This window comes from Zootoca vivipara, chromosome 13, assembly GCF_965207765.1.
Source record: "Zootoca vivipara chromosome 13, rZooViv2.hap1.1, whole genome shotgun sequence".
NCBI classification, from domain to species: domain Eukaryota; kingdom Metazoa; phylum Chordata; class Lepidosauria; order Squamata; family Lacertidae; genus Zootoca; species Zootoca vivipara.
This window is the reverse complement of record NC_142596.1, coordinates 31,895,668-31,913,799: the sequence shown is the minus strand read 5'-3', so window position 1 is coordinate 31,913,799 and position 18,132 is coordinate 31,895,668. Positions and strand designations below refer to the sequence as shown.

At 43.8% G+C, this 18,132-nt stretch overlaps 1 protein-coding gene across 1 annotated transcript in view; it reads left to right on the top strand.

Annotated features, from left to right (window-relative positions):
• The window catches only part of ABAT (4-aminobutyrate aminotransferase), a 46,208-nt gene extending 31,954 nt beyond the window's left edge, over positions 1 to 14,254 (top strand). The window contains exons 9-16 of the mRNA XM_035131268.3: positions 2,172 to 2,234; positions 3,696 to 3,759; positions 4,418 to 4,566; positions 6,553 to 6,690; positions 8,082 to 8,249; positions 8,672 to 8,818; positions 12,405 to 12,516; positions 13,509 to 14,254. Coding sequence (XP_034987159.1) covers positions 2,172 to 2,234; positions 3,696 to 3,759; positions 4,418 to 4,566; positions 6,553 to 6,690; positions 8,082 to 8,249; positions 8,672 to 8,818; positions 12,405 to 12,516; positions 13,509 to 13,630 — 963 coding nt within the window. The 3' untranslated portion in view covers positions 13,631 to 14,254. The remainder of the gene's footprint in view (positions 1 to 2,171; positions 2,235 to 3,695; positions 3,760 to 4,417; positions 4,567 to 6,552; positions 6,691 to 8,081; positions 8,250 to 8,671; positions 8,819 to 12,404; positions 12,517 to 13,508) is intronic.
• The last annotated feature ends 3,878 nt before the right edge of the window (positions 14,255 to 18,132 follow it).

The following is an 18,132-nucleotide window of genomic DNA, read 5'->3' as shown; positions in this document are numbered from 1 at the left end:
TGTACAAGAGAATTACGAAAGAATCTGGAAAGAAATCAAACAAAAATTAGGAATATGGACAAAATTAAAACTCTCAATTTTGGGAAGAATTTCAGTTATAAAAATGATTGTATTACCCAAGTTAATGTTTCTGTTTCAAAATTTGCCGATTTTAGGGGGGCGGGTAAATTGTTTCAACGAGTGGCGAAAAGAAATGATAAAATTTGTGTGGGACGGAAAAAAACCAAGAATAAAGTATAAATTGTTAACAGATGCAAAAGAAAGAGGGGGATTCGGTTTACCAAATTTGGAAATATATCACGATGCAGCAGGATTGGTCTGGGCAAAAGATTGGATAGAATTAAAAAATAATTTGGTGTTAGATTTAGAGGGAGTGGGACTCGGATTCGGATGGCATAAATATCTAATGAAAGAAAAAATGGAAAATCATAATTGCTTCATGGAAAATATAATCAGAAAGTCAATATATAAAATTTGGAAAAAATACCATAAAATTTTAGAACCCAAAACACCATGGTGGACGTCACCATTCGAAATTGAAGCCGTAAGAAAAATCAATATGAAAACAAAATGGCCGACATATGAGGAGATTTTGGAAAAGAAAGACGGAAAATGGAGCTTAAAAGATTATGAGAAAATAAAAAATCATTGCAATGTGTGGCTGCAATATTATCAGATAAGGCAAAGATTCCAATTGGATTGCAAATTAGGATTTGAAAATGAAATGTCAAAATTTGGGAAAATCATATTAGGAGGAAAAGGAAAATATATAAAAAATTTATATCAATTGATTCTAGAATGGGAAACAAAAGATGAATTAACAAAAGAAACGATGATCAGATGGGCACAAGATTTTGGGAAAGTAATAACAGTAGAAAAATGGGGAAATTTATGGAAGCGGGATTTGAGACTAGTGACAAATTATGATTTGAAGGAGAATTTTTATAAAATGCAATACAGGTGGTATTTGACGCCTTCCAAATTATCCAAAATGTACAAAGGAACAAACAATATTTGTTGGCGGTGCCAAGAAGAACCTGGGAACCAATTACATATATGGTGGAAATGTAAAAAAAATTAGAAAATTTTGGGATGAAATATATAATGAATTTAAAAAATTTCTAAAATACACCTTCAAAAAAGATCCAGAGATGTTTCTGTTAGGGATAATAAGTGATGAAATAAAAATAAATGATAAAGTATTAATAATGTATGCGACAGTCGCCAGCAGAACATTAATCGCAAAGAATTGGAAAAGTAAAATAGTACCGACAAAAGAAGAATGGCTGGAAAAATTGATAAATTATCAAAATTTGACAATTAGGGCGGGGAGAACAAAAGGAGTGAAAGAAGAAAAATTAGTAAAAAATTGGAACTTATTTAAACAATATCAGAAAAAATTAATAGAAAAAACCACTCTTCTAGCGGATTTATAAAAGACACAGGACAAGAACAAGAGTAAAAGATAGGAGAAAAAGTATGTATAAGGAACATAATGAAAAGCAAAAGACCAGAGCAAAGGGGGAACTGGAAGTCAGTTTTTAGAGGGGGGAAAGGGGGAGGGGGGTATCGGAGGAAAGAAAAGGGAACGCTTTCCATTTTAGGGATTTATTTATAATTTATGATTTTGTTATCAAATTTATGTTGAAGTTCGGTTTCTCTAAGTTCATTTAAGATTAAGTTTGTATTAAGTTGAAAGTATCATTTATTTTGATATTTGATATCTGTTATTAGAGTTTGATATCTATCAGCATTTTTTTTTGAACGCTGTTTGTTGATTATGATTATGATTATTTGTTTATTTGTTATTTGCTATTATTTGTTATTGTTCATTTGTTATTATTTGTTGTTTAAATTCTGTAAGTGTTTTTTAATCTCAATAAAGTTTAATTTAAAAAAAAAATTCAAGTCGAGTGGTTATAGTTAGCTGGGAGGTCTTGCACTACAAACCCACGCTCCCAAAAGGTCAGACATTTTATATAAGAATATAAGAAAAACTCACTGGAAAGTTTGAGGCAATGCTAGCTTTGACACAAGGTCATCTACCCTCTCTGCAAACAAATCATAATGAATACTCAATAAACAGGGCATCTGGAAATACCCTATAGGAATTGATGCTGGGTTATTTTCCCATCTCTGGAAGTTTAATAGGAAGCCCATTTGTTTTCCAGAACAAAGAAAGGGGGCACAACAGTGTTACCAAGGAAGAGCTGGAGACCTGCATGATCAACCAGGTAAGAGAGCCATCACCTGGTGGAAATTTGCAGATTCTTGGATGCAAAATAAGCATGTGGAACCTCGAGGCAGCAAGGTCCCCATCCGTGACTTAAAACGAAGAGTGTTAGCATCATGGTCAGCCTGTCATATTCAGACCAGGGAGAGACTCTGGTTCAAATCCTCAGGCAGCCATAAATGTCACCTTGAATGAGTCACCCTTATCATAGCCCACCTGACAGGGTTGTTGGGAGGATAAGACAGGTGTGGGATGGGGGGGGGAAGAGAACTTTCCTTACCACCCTGATCCCCTAGTATGGAAGGACACAAACCATTTGCAGTTTTACTCTTTTTGTTATTCTGTCTTGCTTTTATTGTAATCGAAAGATACCTAGAATACTGGAGAGATGAGGAATATGTTATTTCAACAAAGGTCCCCTGCTTCTAAGCCTGGTCGGTTGCATAACAATGCCTGGAGCTTCAATACAGGGCTTGATGCTGCCACCTAGAGAGGCTACTGAATTATGCAACCAATATTATGAGAGTGCCTGAATTTATAACCTTTCTGAAGCAAGCCACTGGCCCACCCAGTCCAGCATCCTGTTTTCATAGTGGCCAACCGGTTGGAAACCCACAAAGAGGACCTGATCACAAGAGGGCTCTCCCCCTTCTGTGGCTTTCAACAACTGGTATTCAGAAGCATCACTGCCTACGACCTTGGAGACAAGAGTGTAACCATCATTTCTAGTAGCTATTTATTGATAAGCCTTATCTTTATCCATGAATTTGTCCAGTCATCTTTCAATGCCATCCAAGTTGGTGGCCATCCCCGCCTCCTGTGGCAGTGAGTTCCACAGTTTAACTATGTGCTACATGAAGAAGACCTTCCTTTTATCTGCCCCGAATCTTCCAACATTCAGCTTCATTGGATATCCCTGAGTGTTCGTGTTAGGAGAGAGGGAGAAAAGCTGCTTCCCATGTCAGACATAATTTTATAAACTTCTGTCATGTCGACGACGACTTGCTATTCCTCCTAACTATAAAGTCCCAGATCCCAGATACTGCCACTTTCCTTCATAGGAGAGTCACTCCACCCCATTAATCATTTTGGTAGCCCTTTTCCCTGCCTTTAATTCAAGTGCATACAATAACTTTAGTTCTGCAACATGCAAGTGAATTCAGACGCTCTGTCACCCTAGCACAGCAAACATGCTTTAAAAGAGAGAACCTGACTTTTTGCTGTTTGGAAAGTGACAGGGAAATGCATTGGAAAGTGTGGGATGGACAAGTAGCTAACAGGAAGGCAAATGAACACCCTGCAAGCAAACTGGGTCAAATGCTTGTTGCTGTACGACCTCCCTGCAAACAGGGATAAGAAGGAGTGTTCAGTAAAGACACTTCATCTGACTTTTGAATAAGCTTTGTGCAGCAGGCAGATCTGGATGAATGCTCAGCGAATAAATTTCTTGTTTTGATTCCAGCCCCCCGGTTGCCCGGAGTACAGTATGCTGTCCTTTATGGGCGGGTTTCACGGGAGAACTATGGGTAAGGAAAAGTGTTAAGATGTGTGCTCTTGGGGAAGGTGGGGAAAAGTTTGGGGCCACTTGAACCTCTGCATTGTGTGGTATCCTTCTCCCTACTTTGTCTGGAGGAAGGGGGTAGCAGTGTAGAAGAGAGGGCTACGAGGGGCCATTTTGCCTTGACCTGCCTCAAGACTTGGCAGTCAGGCTACATCAATGCCGTGCAGTTGAGAGAGGCCTGTGGTGATAGAATGAATGCTTATGACAAGCTGGGTGGGTGGGTGTGTGCATGCCACTTTTTAAATGCTCCTGCACGTTAAAAATATATCCCCACAAATGGAAAAGTAGCAAAGCAGTATCAGTTTTCCTGCTGCAGTCCTTTTCTTGCAGGGAGCTTCCTTATACAAGAAGGGGGTACTAAAAATGAGTCTGTTTAACACCTGCAGTTAGAGTGGTACAGTCCATTCTGTTTGTCTTACTCTAAGGCAGGTATCAATGGATGGACTGTGCCATGTCAGACTGTGGGTGAGTGGCATGGGTGCGACATCTTGAATGTTTTATATCATACAACTGTTGCTTTTTATGCTTAGCTGCCAGGAATGCATTCTAAGAAAACCAGAAGGGAGAGAAACTGCTTTAAAAAAATTAATGAGTCAATGTGTTGGTGTTCCCCCTTCCTGCAGGCTGCTTAGCTGCCACGCATTCCAAAGCCATCCACAAACTGGACATCCCTTCCTTTGACTGGCCCATCGCTCCCTTTCCGAGGCTGAAGTATCCTCTGGAAGACTTTGTGAGAGAAAATCAACAGGAAGAGGCCCGCTGCCTAGAGGAGGTGAGATTTTGGTCATGAAATTCTACTCATATACAGTGGTACCTCGACTTATGAAGATGATCCGTTCCGCGGCCGTCTTCGCAAGTCGAGGTTTTCGGATGTCGAAGCGTGCGGTCGGCGCATGCGTGAAGCACAATTTCGCACTTCTGCGCATGCGCCAACTGCGCACGTCGCTCTGCGCAGGCGTGCGCGATGAAAAGACTTCCGGGGTTGTCGACTTCAGAAGTCGAAACCATCGAAAGTCGAGGCGTTCGGATGTCGAGGTATGACTGTATTGATTCAGAGCAGAACTCCAAGGTATAGTTAGCAGAGAAAAAAAAATTAAACACATTGCAGGATTCCCCCAAAATAGACCAGAGGCAATTAATATTTCATCCAGCAGAGCTTTACTGCTACTGAAGGGAAATGAACATAATGGTGACAAATACAATACATTCAGGATTGGCACTGCCCATAAGAAATCAAGCTGCAGCAGACTTAAACTTGCAATACAGTGGAACCTCGGTTTACGAACGCGATCCGTTCCACGGAGGCGTTTGTAAACGGTGGCATTCACTCCCCGAAGGCACGCTTCAGCGCGAAGCGCCGATAGAGCGCTTCTGCGCATGCGCGAGCTGCACAGATCGCGTCTGCGCATCCAACGCCGCGGAACCCAAATGTAAACACTTCTGGGTCCGCAGCGTTCATAAACGGAGGCGTTCGTAAATGGGACTGTTTGTAAACCGAGGTACCACTGTAACTTATACTAAGTCACTCTAAACCTTAACACTATATACAGAACACCACACCAGAAGGAAGAGCGATAGAAAGTGAAAGTGAAACCCAGGCTCCTTATGGCATTTTATAGTCAGCATCACCTTGACTGAAAGAGATAAGAGAATAATTTTAAGCCAATTGTACTCATCTTCTCTGAAGGAATAATCCAAACACCATGAACCATCTGCTTGCTTCTTTCACACAGAAAAGCTTCCAGAACCCCCTTGAATTAATCAGAGTAGGAAAGATTTCTACACATCAGATCAATACTTTCTGTACTAAGAAATGCAAAGTGACAATCTTAAGAGCAGCAGCCCTACCTCAACCAAGTCTGTTTCTCCCCCCCCCACTCTACCCCAGTCCTCCCCTTGCATTTATGTATTTCTTTATTTAAAAGCATTTATAATAAACTGCTTAATTTTTTTACAATCTGTAAGCAGCATGCCACATGAAACCAATAAACCGTATCAGTCAAATGCAACATAAAACCAATAAAGCTGTACTAACTTGTGTTTTGGGCTACAACTTCCCGCTGATTTTTTTTTTAAAAAAAGACACACATCATCTATTTTTAAGCTTTTAACAAATGTCAAAGACCTTCTTGTTCACACAAGATGTCCCAAGGTAGTGACATCATCTCTGTAAGCTATCAGTTGCTGTGGAAATATTGAGCTATATTTGTAACACACTGTGTTAGTTATTGCCTAGTTGTATAGGGCTGTGGGGAGGGGACTGGATGTAGCTGGCAGGTCAGATCCTCACCTCACCTTTCCCTGCCCCATTTACCCTGCAGGCTAGATTGATGGGTGACTGACTTCTCCCACCTGTCAATCACCTGTTGTCACAAAGCTGTTTTTGGCCATGCGTTTTCAAGCGCTGACAATCTCTTGTACATCTTTTTTTTCCAAGTTAACTGTACAAGGCTATAGTCAGTACAAGTAGACATAGACTAGAAGCATAGAGTTGGAAGAGACCCCAAGGGTCGTTTGGTCAACCCCGTGCTATGCAAGGATCGCAGGTAAATAATGCCTAGCAGATGACAGGCAATAAGATGCCCAATATATATATATATATATACACACACAGTGTTGACATTTGCTCACTTCAACCGCTCCAAATCATTTCCATTTCATTTTCCCTTAAAATTTAAGTTGGCTCTTACATTTAATTGGGGGAGGATGTCAACAGCCAGTTGTTTTTTCAAAAAAACAAAACATGTTCAACATGCAGGTGGAAGATTTGATTGTAAAATACAGGAAAAAGAAGAAAGTTGTGGCAGGAATTATCGTTGAGCCCATTCAATCAGAAGGAGGGGACAACCATGCCTCAGATGACTTCTTCAGAAAGTTGAGGGACATTGCCAGGAAGGTTAGTAGAAAGCCAGACTTAAAATTTGGGATATTGCCAAGTTTCCCATTGTTTGTGGTGAGTTAATTTGAATGTTTGTTGTTGTTTTTGTTGTTACGAGGCACTTGTATCCCAAAGGCTATGTACAAATCCAGTCTCTTCCAATAATCTCTAGTCTATCATTTATTTTTTATTATCATAATTGTATTTATGTAACTTTTGATTTTTATATTGTATAGGTATGCTATGTATTGACTTTTGTTGTAGTTACAGGTAGGTAGCCATGCTGGTCTGCCATAGTCAAAACAAAACAAAACAAAACAAAAATTCCTTCCAGTAGAACCTTAGAGACCAACTAAGTTTGTCATTCATATGAATTTTCGTGTACATGCACACTTTTGTGTTCTATGTTATAAACTGCCCTGCGGTCTTTCAATGCAGGGTGTTATATAAATTTATTTAATTCTTCTTCCTCCTCTTCTTCTTCTTCTTCTTCTTCTTCTTCTTCTTCTTCTTCTTCTTCTTCTTCTTCTTCTTCTTCTTCTGTAAAATCAGTTATGCTTTGTTTTCAGTTCAAGGAGACTGAAACATTAATGTCAAAAACAGACAGCAGGGTAGACTGCCTCCTCTCCACCCTCACCCCCCAAAAAGAATTATGCTTAGATGCACAGGTTGAAAATAAACATGATAACACAGTAATGATTTGGGGTTGTAACCAATGCTAAACCTACTCTGAGTAGACCAACTCCACCCCACTAAAAGATAGGCAGAAAGTTTTAAATCCAGAAGCCCGGGTGAATAAAAATGTTTTTGCCTGATGCCTAAAAACAGATAATGATGGCGCCCTGAGGAGAGTTTTCCACCAGCCAGGAGCCACCACTAAGAAGGCCATTTTTGTGTCATTACCCTCTGCACCTCCATCAGAGGAGGCACGTGGAGAAGGGCCTCAGATGAAGAACGCAGGGTCCCATCGGTCCAAGAACCCATTTCTCAACTGCACAGCAATTCTATTGGTGGGATGTGGAGTGCAGGCATATCAGATGCTTCATCCACATATCCTGTAAACTGCTGTCTCCTGCAGTGAAACATCTGTCCCACTCAGTTATTCCTCCTAACCCCACCTGCTGAGAGTCTCAGTTCTTTATTTTACTTAGTTATTGCGCTTACATTCCACCTTTTACTCCAAGGAGTTCAAGTGGTGCACATGGTTCTCCCCCTCATTTAATCCCCACAACAACCCTGTGAGGTAGGCTAGCCTGAGAGGCTGCTGTGACTGGCCCAAGGTCACCCAGTGAGCTTCTTGAGTTAGTGGGGATTTGAACCCTGGTCTCCCAGGTCCTACTCTAGCACTCTAAGCACTATATCACCACTGACACTCCAAGTAACTAACGTTCTCCACTCTCTCTGAGCAGCACGGCTGTGGTTTCTTGGTAGACGAGGTGCAGACGGGAGGCGGATGTACCGGCAAGTTCTGGGCCCATGAACACTGGGACCTGGATGACCCAGCCGACGTGCTCACCTTCAGTAAGAAGATGATGAGTGGCGGGTTTTTCCACAAAGAGGAATTCAGGGCCAATGCTGTAAGTCACAGATAGGGAACCTTAGCTTTCATTTGGTTCTGCATGCTGCCGTATAATATCTGTGCAGCTAACCCCTAACCCCTCTCTCAGCTGACTCCCTGGTAATTCTGTTAAAAAGTGCATTAGAGGAAACTGAACCACACTCAACTCCATTGAAGTGCATGGAATGTTTTGTTTAAGTGTCAGCATGCAGCCCTGTTGCTTTGATGGTGGGCAGCAGCCTGACAGAGGGGCCAAAGTCTCCTTCAATTGTCTTAATGGATCAAGGAGCAAAGATGTGCAAGGCATTATCTTCTTCGCTTGCACTGTTGTTAGTTAAACATACTGGGGTGTGATGGGTTGGGCAGCTGCTAAGCATTTCTTACAATCCTCATTGTTTCTCCTGTTCCCTTCTTCTCTCCTTCCATCCATCTGCCCTGCAGCCATATCGGATTTTCAACACGTGGCTTGGGGATCCTTCCAAGAACCTTCTGCTTGCAGAAGTCATCAACGTTATCAAAAGAGAGGATCTTCTCAGCAATGTTACACATGCAGGGAAAGCTCTGTTGTCAGGGCTGCTGGATTTACAGGTAAGCTTCTGTGCAGAATTTTTTATCGAGTGCTGTGCCATAAATTGTGATTTATTTATTTATTTATGGCTGGAGGCAGTAATGCTTCTGAAAACCAGTTGCTGGAAACCACAAAAGGGGAAAGTGCTTATGTGCTCAAGTCCTATTTGCAGGTTTCCCTTTGAGGCATCTTAGCGGTCCCTTTGAGACCAGGATGCTGCACTAGATGGGCCGTTGGCCTGATCCAGAAAGACTCTTCCTACGTTGATTAAATTCGCATGGGTAGGGTACAAGGTTTTTGATGCACTTTTGAGGTGGCCAAGGGCAGTTTGTGAGCTTCCTTTCATTCTTCAAATCATCCTACTATTCACCTACAAACATATATATGTACCACTCTTGCAGGTGCCAATGCAAGGCTGGTGCTTAAATCACAACACTAGGTTTTGCAATGCTAAAGAAATCCCAGAGTGCCCCAAGAATGAGGCCAAAAAACAGGTGCCTCTTCTGCAGAATAATGGAACCTTTGAGAATCTGGGGGACAGATTTTAGCACAGCACTAATTTCAGAAAGTGATGAGGAATTAAAGAACCTTTTAATGCGGGTGAAAGAGGAGCGCACAAAATATGGTCTGAAGCTCAACATCAAAAAAACCAAGATCATGGCCACTGGTCCCATCACCTCCTGGCAAACAGAAGGGGAAGAAATGGAAGCAGTGAGAGATTTTACTTTCTTGGGCTCCATGATCACTGCAGATGGTGACAGCAGTCACGAAATTAAAAGACGCCTGCTTCTTGGGAGAAAAGCAATGACAAACCTAGACAGCATCTTAAAAAGCAGAGACATCACCTTGCCAACAAAGGTCCGTATAGTTAAAGCTATGGTTTTCCCAGTAGTGATGTATGGAAGTGAGAGCTGGACCATAAAGAAGGCTGATCGCCAAGGAATTGATGCTTTTGAATTATGGTGCTGGAGGAGACTCTTGAGAGTCCCATGGACTGCAAGAAGATCAAACCTATCCATTCTGAATGGATATCAGCCCTGAGTGTTCACTGGAAGGACAGATCGTGAAGCTGAGGCTCCAATACTTTGGCCACCTCATGAGAAGAGAAGACTCCCTGGAAAAGACCCTGATGTTGGGAAAGATTGAGGGCACAAAGAGAAGGGGACGACAGAGGATGAGATGGTTGGACACTGTTCTCGTAGCTACGAACATGAGTTTGACCAAACTGCGGGAGGCAGTGGAAGACAGGAGTGCCTGGCATGCTCTGGTCCATGGGGTCATGAAGAGTCGGACACGACTAAACGACTAAACAACAACAATTTCAGATTGGCCGGTTCTTTGTGTTGTGGCTGAGCGGGTATTATAAGAATACGAAATCCAGGATTGGGTTGCAATCACAGCCCAAGCTTTTTAGAATATGCTGACATTTTATTTTCGGAGAGAATAATACCTTATTTATATCAGGGGCAGAGAACCTTCTTCTTCTACTTCTTCTTTGGTGATCACTCGTAGCCGAGTAAGATTGTCTTCCATAAACACGATTTTCATGGGACTTTTGGGGTTTGGGTTGGGTTTTTGGAAGAAGCCTGTGCGTGATTTTGTTTTATGTCTGTAGATCAGTGCACGCTGACCAACGCACAGTCTTTGCAGTAAGGCTCTCTTCCGATGGCATGAAGTATTCCCTCCCCTCCAAATGTCACCAGACTCCAACTCCCATCTTCCTCAGCCAGCCTAACCAGTGGCCGGTGTTGATGGGAGTTGTGGTCCATCCAGTGGCGGAGCTTCATGCTCCGCTACCAGGGTCAGAGAGCAGGCGCACTGCCCCCAGGGATGTGGCGCTTGTTCTGGGAGTGGGGCGCCCAGTGGGGGGGGGCAGCCGCGATGGCGCCCCTGGGATCGCGCTGCCCGAGGCGGCGCGCCCTCACCGCCCCCATCCTCCTACGTTACTGGGTCCATCAATGTCTGGAGGCCCACAGGTTTCCCATCTCTGTTTTGCATGGACTCAGCCACCGTGTCTGTGGCTTAACCCTCAAGCTTTCCTCAAGCCATAGATGTGTAATTATGCAAACTGGCTGTTGCTGTGAGTGCGGGTAATGCAGCCAAATCCATGTACAGTCTCCGCCGCCGCCAACAAAATATCACTGCCTCCAGTCACTGTGTGGTGCAAGTAACACGCAATCTCCAGTCGGCAAGGTGCAAGCAAAGCCCTGCCTTCTCCGGCAGTTTAGCAGGGTGTAAGGACTGCTTTGCACCAACAATACTCTCTGTTCTCACTTGCAGTAAGAAGACACCAGCTCCGTTTATTCAGCGAGGTGCCAGCAAAGCTGTCTTCTGCAGCCTGAAATAATGGGCTAATGCTGCCAATTTCTTCATAAGTCCAATCAAGTTTGAAACTTGATTGAATCTTGTGCCCTTGCATGCTGCTTGTATTATATTGGTCTTCTGCGGCCTGGCTTTTCGTCCTGTGATTCAGCAGGGTTTAGATTAACAGCTGGCAACACCACAGTGTAATATACAACTGAACTGCAGCTGTGAAAAAGGCAGATTTCATCTTAGAAATCCTAAGCAGAGAGGCTGAAAATTTGGTGACACCTGACTTGGACAGCTCGGGTCACTTCACTTCAAGAAGGATATTGTGAAGCTCAGAAGTTTCAGGGGAGGGGAACAAAAATGGCCAAGGGGTTGGAGGAAGGTTTACAAGGACTGGGGCATTTTAGTTTAGGAAAAAATGCAAGTTAACAGGGGGACATGACAGAGGTATCTAAAATTATGCATGGCGTAGAGAAAGGAGATAATGCTCTCCTACATATACTCTGGTCAATTGAAATCATCCGATTCATTCTCCTGCGTAATTTAATAAGACTGCAAAGTCATCCAATGAATATGAATGTTAGGAGATTCTGGACGGGCAAAAGAAGGTGCTTCTTTGCACTCGCTCCCATGGGAGGCAGTGATGGCCACCAACTTCGATGGTTTTGAAAGAGGATTAGACAAATAGTAGGGTTCCCATATTTCAAAAAGTGAAAATCCAGACACAAAAGGGGGGGAATGATGTTTTTGAGCTATTTTTAAGGAAAATCAGCAAAAACGGCATTGCCAACATGAGTTGCCATACGTCCAGATATTCCTGGACATTTTGCCGATTTCCACTCGGACACAGCTTCCTACTACAGTATTCCGTGTATGTCTGGGAAATTCCGGCCATATGGCAACCCTACAAATGTAGGAACGAGACGGAATTGCAAGCATGGAGTGTGCTGTTGCACTCAGATCCTGCTTGTGGGTTTCCATCAGCTATTGGCTGTCTGATGCTGGACTAAATGGGCTTTTGGCCTGATCCAGCAGACTCCCCTTTGCCTTACGACAAAATAGATGCAAAGCAACAGCAGCCTGCTTGGTTTTCTTTGAAGTTGCCACTAACAGCCATTTTTTTTAAGGTACTACTGTATGTGTGTTTGGGGGTCTCTTTTTAGCCTTGCATCTGGATGCCACGCGAGAGGCTTCTCCCAGAGAAGGCAGTTCCCTGGTCCACTGCTAATCCCGGCTTCTCTGTTCATAGCAAAAGCAGAGTTAGAACTGGCTTAAATTCTCCTTCCCTCTTTTCAGAGCCGCTACCCACATCTGATGAGCAGGGTGCGAGGGCGAGGGACCTTCTGTTCATTTGACACTCCAAATGATGCTATGAGGAACAAGCTCATTGTATTAGCCAGAAACAAAGGTAAGGCTCTGTGTGGTTCGTAGCTGCGCCCCTTTCTTTGTTTCGCATCTCTTTGGGTCTTAAGGATTTTGGCTACTCTGCATAGCCAACGGCCAGTGATGGTGGGAGTTGTCATCCAGTGATATCAAACAGCTGCATAATTGCTCTCATTTTGCATCATCAATCCCACAATTTTTAATTTTTATTTAGTTCTACTAGTGACAAAAAGGGCAGCGAGGTCCCACATGCAACCAGAGAAAATGTTGGTCTCTTTGGCATCAGAGAGTTCACTACTATTCTCCACACATGTTCATGCACCTTTTAGCAGCAGTAAGGACTAGAAACTTACTTTAAGAAACAAACAGAATGGAGAGTTTCTTGTTTTTAATTTATTGTAAAATAAACTTAATTATGTATTATAAAATAATGCAATGCAAAACACTGAACAATTGATTCTGTGATTTACAATTCTTACGGAAGTTGTTCCAGCATTCCACAAAAGATGATCACCTTGGTAAACAAATCCTCCACGTTACGAAATCTGTTTTCAAGTCTGCAGATTATTTTGTTTTGGGAATCACAAACCAAGTAACTCAGTGGTGGACGTCAGGCTTGAATATTTCAGCAGCACCCTGTGCAACACCTAAATTTGTGGTGCCCGCCTCTTGCCTTCTGATGCTCATCATTGTCACGCCACCCCCACCCCCCGCAGCACCCTCTCCGCTGGGCACCCAGTGCGAGTGAACCAGTTGCACTCCCCTAAATCCGACCTTCTTTGAAATCAGAAAGAAAAAGCAGAAAATGTGAGTCGCATCCAGTGACCGTTAAAGCCTGCCCACTGAAACTAAAGGACATAGCTAACTTAAGTCCATGATTTTCAAGGGGTCTGCTGTGAGGACAATTTAGTTTTCTGTTAGAAGGAGGGATTTAGTGCAAAGTGTACATTCCTCTGCTTGTATGCAGTCTAACTAAAGAGCGCAAGGCATTTCTAAAGCGCGTTTTCCTGTCCTTAGGTGTCGTGTTGGGAGGCAGCGGCGACAGGTCGATCCGTTTCCGGCCCACTTTGGTCTTCCGCGACCACCACGCACACCTCTTCCTGAACATCTTCAGCGACATCTTGGCAGACTTCAAGTAGCCGAGTCTTACCTTGCACTGAGAGAGCCCAAATCCTATAAGAGTCTGAGAATAGTTTATTTAAAATCATAAACGTATATATAAATATATATATATATATATATATTTTCACTAATAGGAAAAACCGAATTCATAAAGTTGGGGGGGGTGTTTGTTTTTTCAAACGTTTGTTTTATTTTTCCATGCTTATCACCAATTCGAGCTGCTTCCGACTCAAAACTCTGGACACCCTCTGGTGCTTTTGAAATTCCTTGCAAGTATTCTGAGTTCTGGGCAGCCGACCTGTTCAGGATGGGGACTTAGAGTTGTTCATTATCTTGGTTAGGACACATGCTACATGTCTGGTGCATTTAGACTCCGAAGCGGGATTCCTGAGAGCTTCTCAGGGTTTATAACAACAATTTTCCTGCCCTTAAGGTGGCAGTGAGACTTTTGAAAAGGCCCACCTACTGCCACTGATCCAGAGCTCTGTATACATACCAGTGCAGATGGGAGCAGCTATTCATGCACACCCCAGAGCCCCCAGACCCACAAATAATCACTGACTGGAGCCAACTGTGTTTGTATTCAAGCAATTGAATCATTTCCCCCTCTTATATATATAAACTTTTTTTCTTTCCTTGCATATATGTCCCGTTTTTCTTCTACTGTGCTACCAAAGGTGGTATCTGCCAGGTTCCCAGGACATCTCCCATCCAAGCACTGACTGGACTCGGACCTGCTTAGCTTCAGCTTGCATGCCTTTGGACTCAGACCCTGGGTCCGAGTTTCCTCTTGAGTTTCCCCATTGCATTTCCCTATATGCAGGTAACCAGAGGCTTCATGCCAATTTGTGTTGGATGCAGTTTCCTAACCCTGTGTGGGTCTCTGCCCTTAAGCATTGTAGATGTTTGGGATCGCTACCCCAACCCTTTTAGTGGAGATGCCAAGCACTGAACTTGGGACCCCTGGCCAGTGAGCTCCTCCTTAATAAAGAGAGGTTCCTTTTTATACCCCACCACCACCACCACAATTCCTGTGCCAAATATCTCTGCCAGCACAGAACTCTCCTTCGCTGGAGGATTTTAAGCAGAGTTTGGATGGCCATCTGTCAGAGATTCTTTAGCTATGATTCCTGCATTGCAGGGGGTTGGACTAGATGGCCCTTGCGGGTCACTTCCAACTCTGGAATTCTGTGATTGTACTAAAGTCACATTGGTGAGACTAAATCATGTAGATGGTACTTCCGAAGGCAAACATCTGGCTTGGTGCAAAGGGTCCCGATTTGCATATTTAGAAAAGCACAATGAACAACCCTGTGGCAAAGGTGCAGAAAGGCGGCACCCCTCTTCTGTCGGAACCAGAATACTAATTTCTCTTAGCAATGCCTAGCCTTTTGCAGATGAAACATGTCCTCCTGTGTTAACTGGTGAACACACCAGCTCATTTAACGTGGGGCAGTTCTTGACGACCTTCCCATTTTACAATCCCAGGCAGGCAGCAAAAGCAAATGGTCTGCCGTGCCATCCCAGACCTGCAGCTGCAAGTGGCTGGACTGTGTTTTAGCCTTGAAGCATTGCCACTTGGCCTCAAATATCTTCCATGCTGGGGCGATATGTTGCACACAGATGTCCTCCTGCCAATTTTGGTGTCCAGAGAGAGAAAGAGGGAGAGAAGCAGCGGAGTTTGTGAGTGTGGGTTTTGAAGTTGTTTTTTTTAACAAGGTTGTCTGCTAAGCAGAAAGTGTGGACTTTTGTATGGATTGGGAAGAAGATGATATGTTTTAAGGAAAGTTTTACACACACACACACCACCACCACCACCAAATAATTTTCAAACAATAACTTCTTCAGCACTTTTAACGCTGATTTTAAGTTTCTAGACTTTGTGGTTGTAATACACAAGCATGTGGCTTGCTTGTACAAGACTGGGCCAAACTCCCATGTGCTGTGCCTTTATTCCGCCCCGCCCCACATCCCCTCCCACCATGCATACCCTTCTCATAAATGGAGTTCTTTATAGGATGAAGAGACAGCGAAATTCACCCTCCTCTACTCAAAATGCTCTGTCACAACTCCTACCTTGCTGTCCCTGTCACTCAGTACTGCCTGAAAAGGGGGGGGGGAGAGAAACATGTGATCAACAGAAAGGGGGTCTTCTGTATGCACCCCCCCCCCAAAAAAACATCCTGTGCTATGTCTCCTATCTCCCTTTCAAGACAACATCAGCAGCAGGACCTGCTCTGCCATTAAGCAGAGGATGAAGAAGCCATTTCTGGCAGCTGGTTCCGTGTGTCCTCAAAAATCAGCATTCAGGACTGCTTAATTCATTACTGCCAAGAGTGGGGAGAGGGGGCTGTGTGTCTCAGGTGCCAAAATAACTTGTCTGGCAAGGGGTTTCAGGCATGGAGGGTTCCCTAGTCCTACCTGGATCTTCTGCATGCCAAGCAGATGCTCCGCCGCTGGGTGATGGCCCTTCCTTTTAGGAACATAGAAAGCTACTTTATGTTGAGTCAGACCATTGATCCACCTAACCCAGTATTGTCTACTACACTGACCAGCAGGGGCTTTTAAGGATTTTGGGTATGGGGTCTCTCCCAGCCCTGCTTGGAGATGCTGGGTGTTGAACCTGAAATGCTCGACCACCAGAGACGGGAAATAGCAAGCAGTGGGGGTTATCCCACTCCCTGGGAATCTTTGACTAAGAAGTGTCTAGTCCTTGTGGTTATGATACTTGGAAGCACTTGGGCAATGACTTCTAAAATCTGAGGTTTTAGTCAGGAAGCTGGCTGAACGAGATTTGCAGGGGTTGAGGGAGGGGCTTCAGATCCTTGCCCCCTCTCCCTCCCTCATCCCTCACCCGCCATGATAAGCAAATCTGGAAGAGCAAAATTATAGCAATGCTGAACAATCTATGCAAAGAATAGAGACCACTGCATGATTTATGCAATCACAAAACCGCCAGGACCTTTTCAGTAAGGGGCGTAGGAAGAAGCAAGTGGAGCCTTCATTGGCCGCTTTCTTGTCACCTGACCTGTGGATAGCTGCATTGCCACTCTTTGTCCATTTGCAGTGGGGGCGCTGTAGGGCAGCAGGTCTCCCACTGGTCAAACTGCCGCAATTCCACAGCAGGGCGCCTGCACTTGACTGCCGGAATCCCCAGTTCAAGACTCCCCTGGCACCTTATAATAGCAGTATCGTACAGGTCTGTATCCTTGGGTACCTGGTAGCTAAATAGCTCCAGTAATCCTGAGTGCTCCGAGTCGTTAGTTCAACAGGCTAATTGCTTCTTCCTCACATTTCATTTTATACTGCCCCTGCCTTTGATGCTACTCTTAACGTCCAAAGAACTCCCTTACCTATGGGGATAGGAACGTATACACCTAAAGGTTCCAGGCCTCTTGGTGCATAAGAAAGCAAGCTTATCTCGCTGCTTGCGACACTTGGCATTTCAAAAAGTAGTTGGGGTGGGGGGTGGGGGGTACTGAACTACTTAACGCTCCTGCCCTTGGGAGACTGGATTTCTTCTGCATGTTTTTCCAGACATTTCCTCGCAAGCATCCATGCATCAAAGTTTAATCTCTGCCGCATCTTTAGCAGGTTGGAGACCTTTGGGAAAGAAGCCAGACTCCATTGCCAGTAGCAGGGAATCAAGAGTCCTTCAGCACATCGACGCAATTGATGTTGTAGGCATCTGTAGTGAGTCTTGTACTTTAGCTGTGATTCCTGCATTGCAGGGGGTTGGACTAGATGACCCTGGGGGGTCCCTCCCTCCTGACGGAATCCCAAGATCTAGTAACCTGCACATTTGCCACATTCTTGTTTTATTGTTCATAAAATAACTTCTCCACCTGTCGCATTTCTTCCTTTAAAGTACGGTAATTTTTTTAATGGAACACTGTTAACTGTGAACACGTGTGCACAACCTAACCATGGTTCTCAGACCATGGTGGATGCTTTAACCTAGGGAAGCTCTATAGTGTTAACAGTCATCCTTTTTTTTAAAAAAAAAGAAAGTAATAATCTTTGTTTACAGCCTCTCTGTTAACTGTGCCAAATTCATGCGTGAGCCAGTACCTAACTTGATGTAGCCAGTTACCATGTCGCACAGATCCATGAAATAACGTTTCCTGTGTTAATCAGTATTCTTAAAATAAAATATTTATAACTGAAATCTTACGGGAGTAGAGGTGTTCTTTTAAAACAGGGGAAGGAGACATTTGGGACGTACGAGTTTGAGGTGGGGGGGGGCGACAACACGCCAGTGAGGGGCGGGGGCAGAGGTAAAAGATTAGAACGTTTATAAAACACAATAAAAAAAATTCCTTCAGTAGCACCTTAAAGACCAACTAAGTTTTTATTTTGGTATGAGCTTTCGTGTGCATGCACACTTCTTCAGATACAGTGAAATGGAAGTTTCCAGGCACTTATGTAGAGAAGGGGTGGGGAGGGGTGGGGATGGGGAGGGGGGATCACTCAGAAGGGTGGTGGAAATGGGTGATTGACTGACTGATAGCTGTTGATG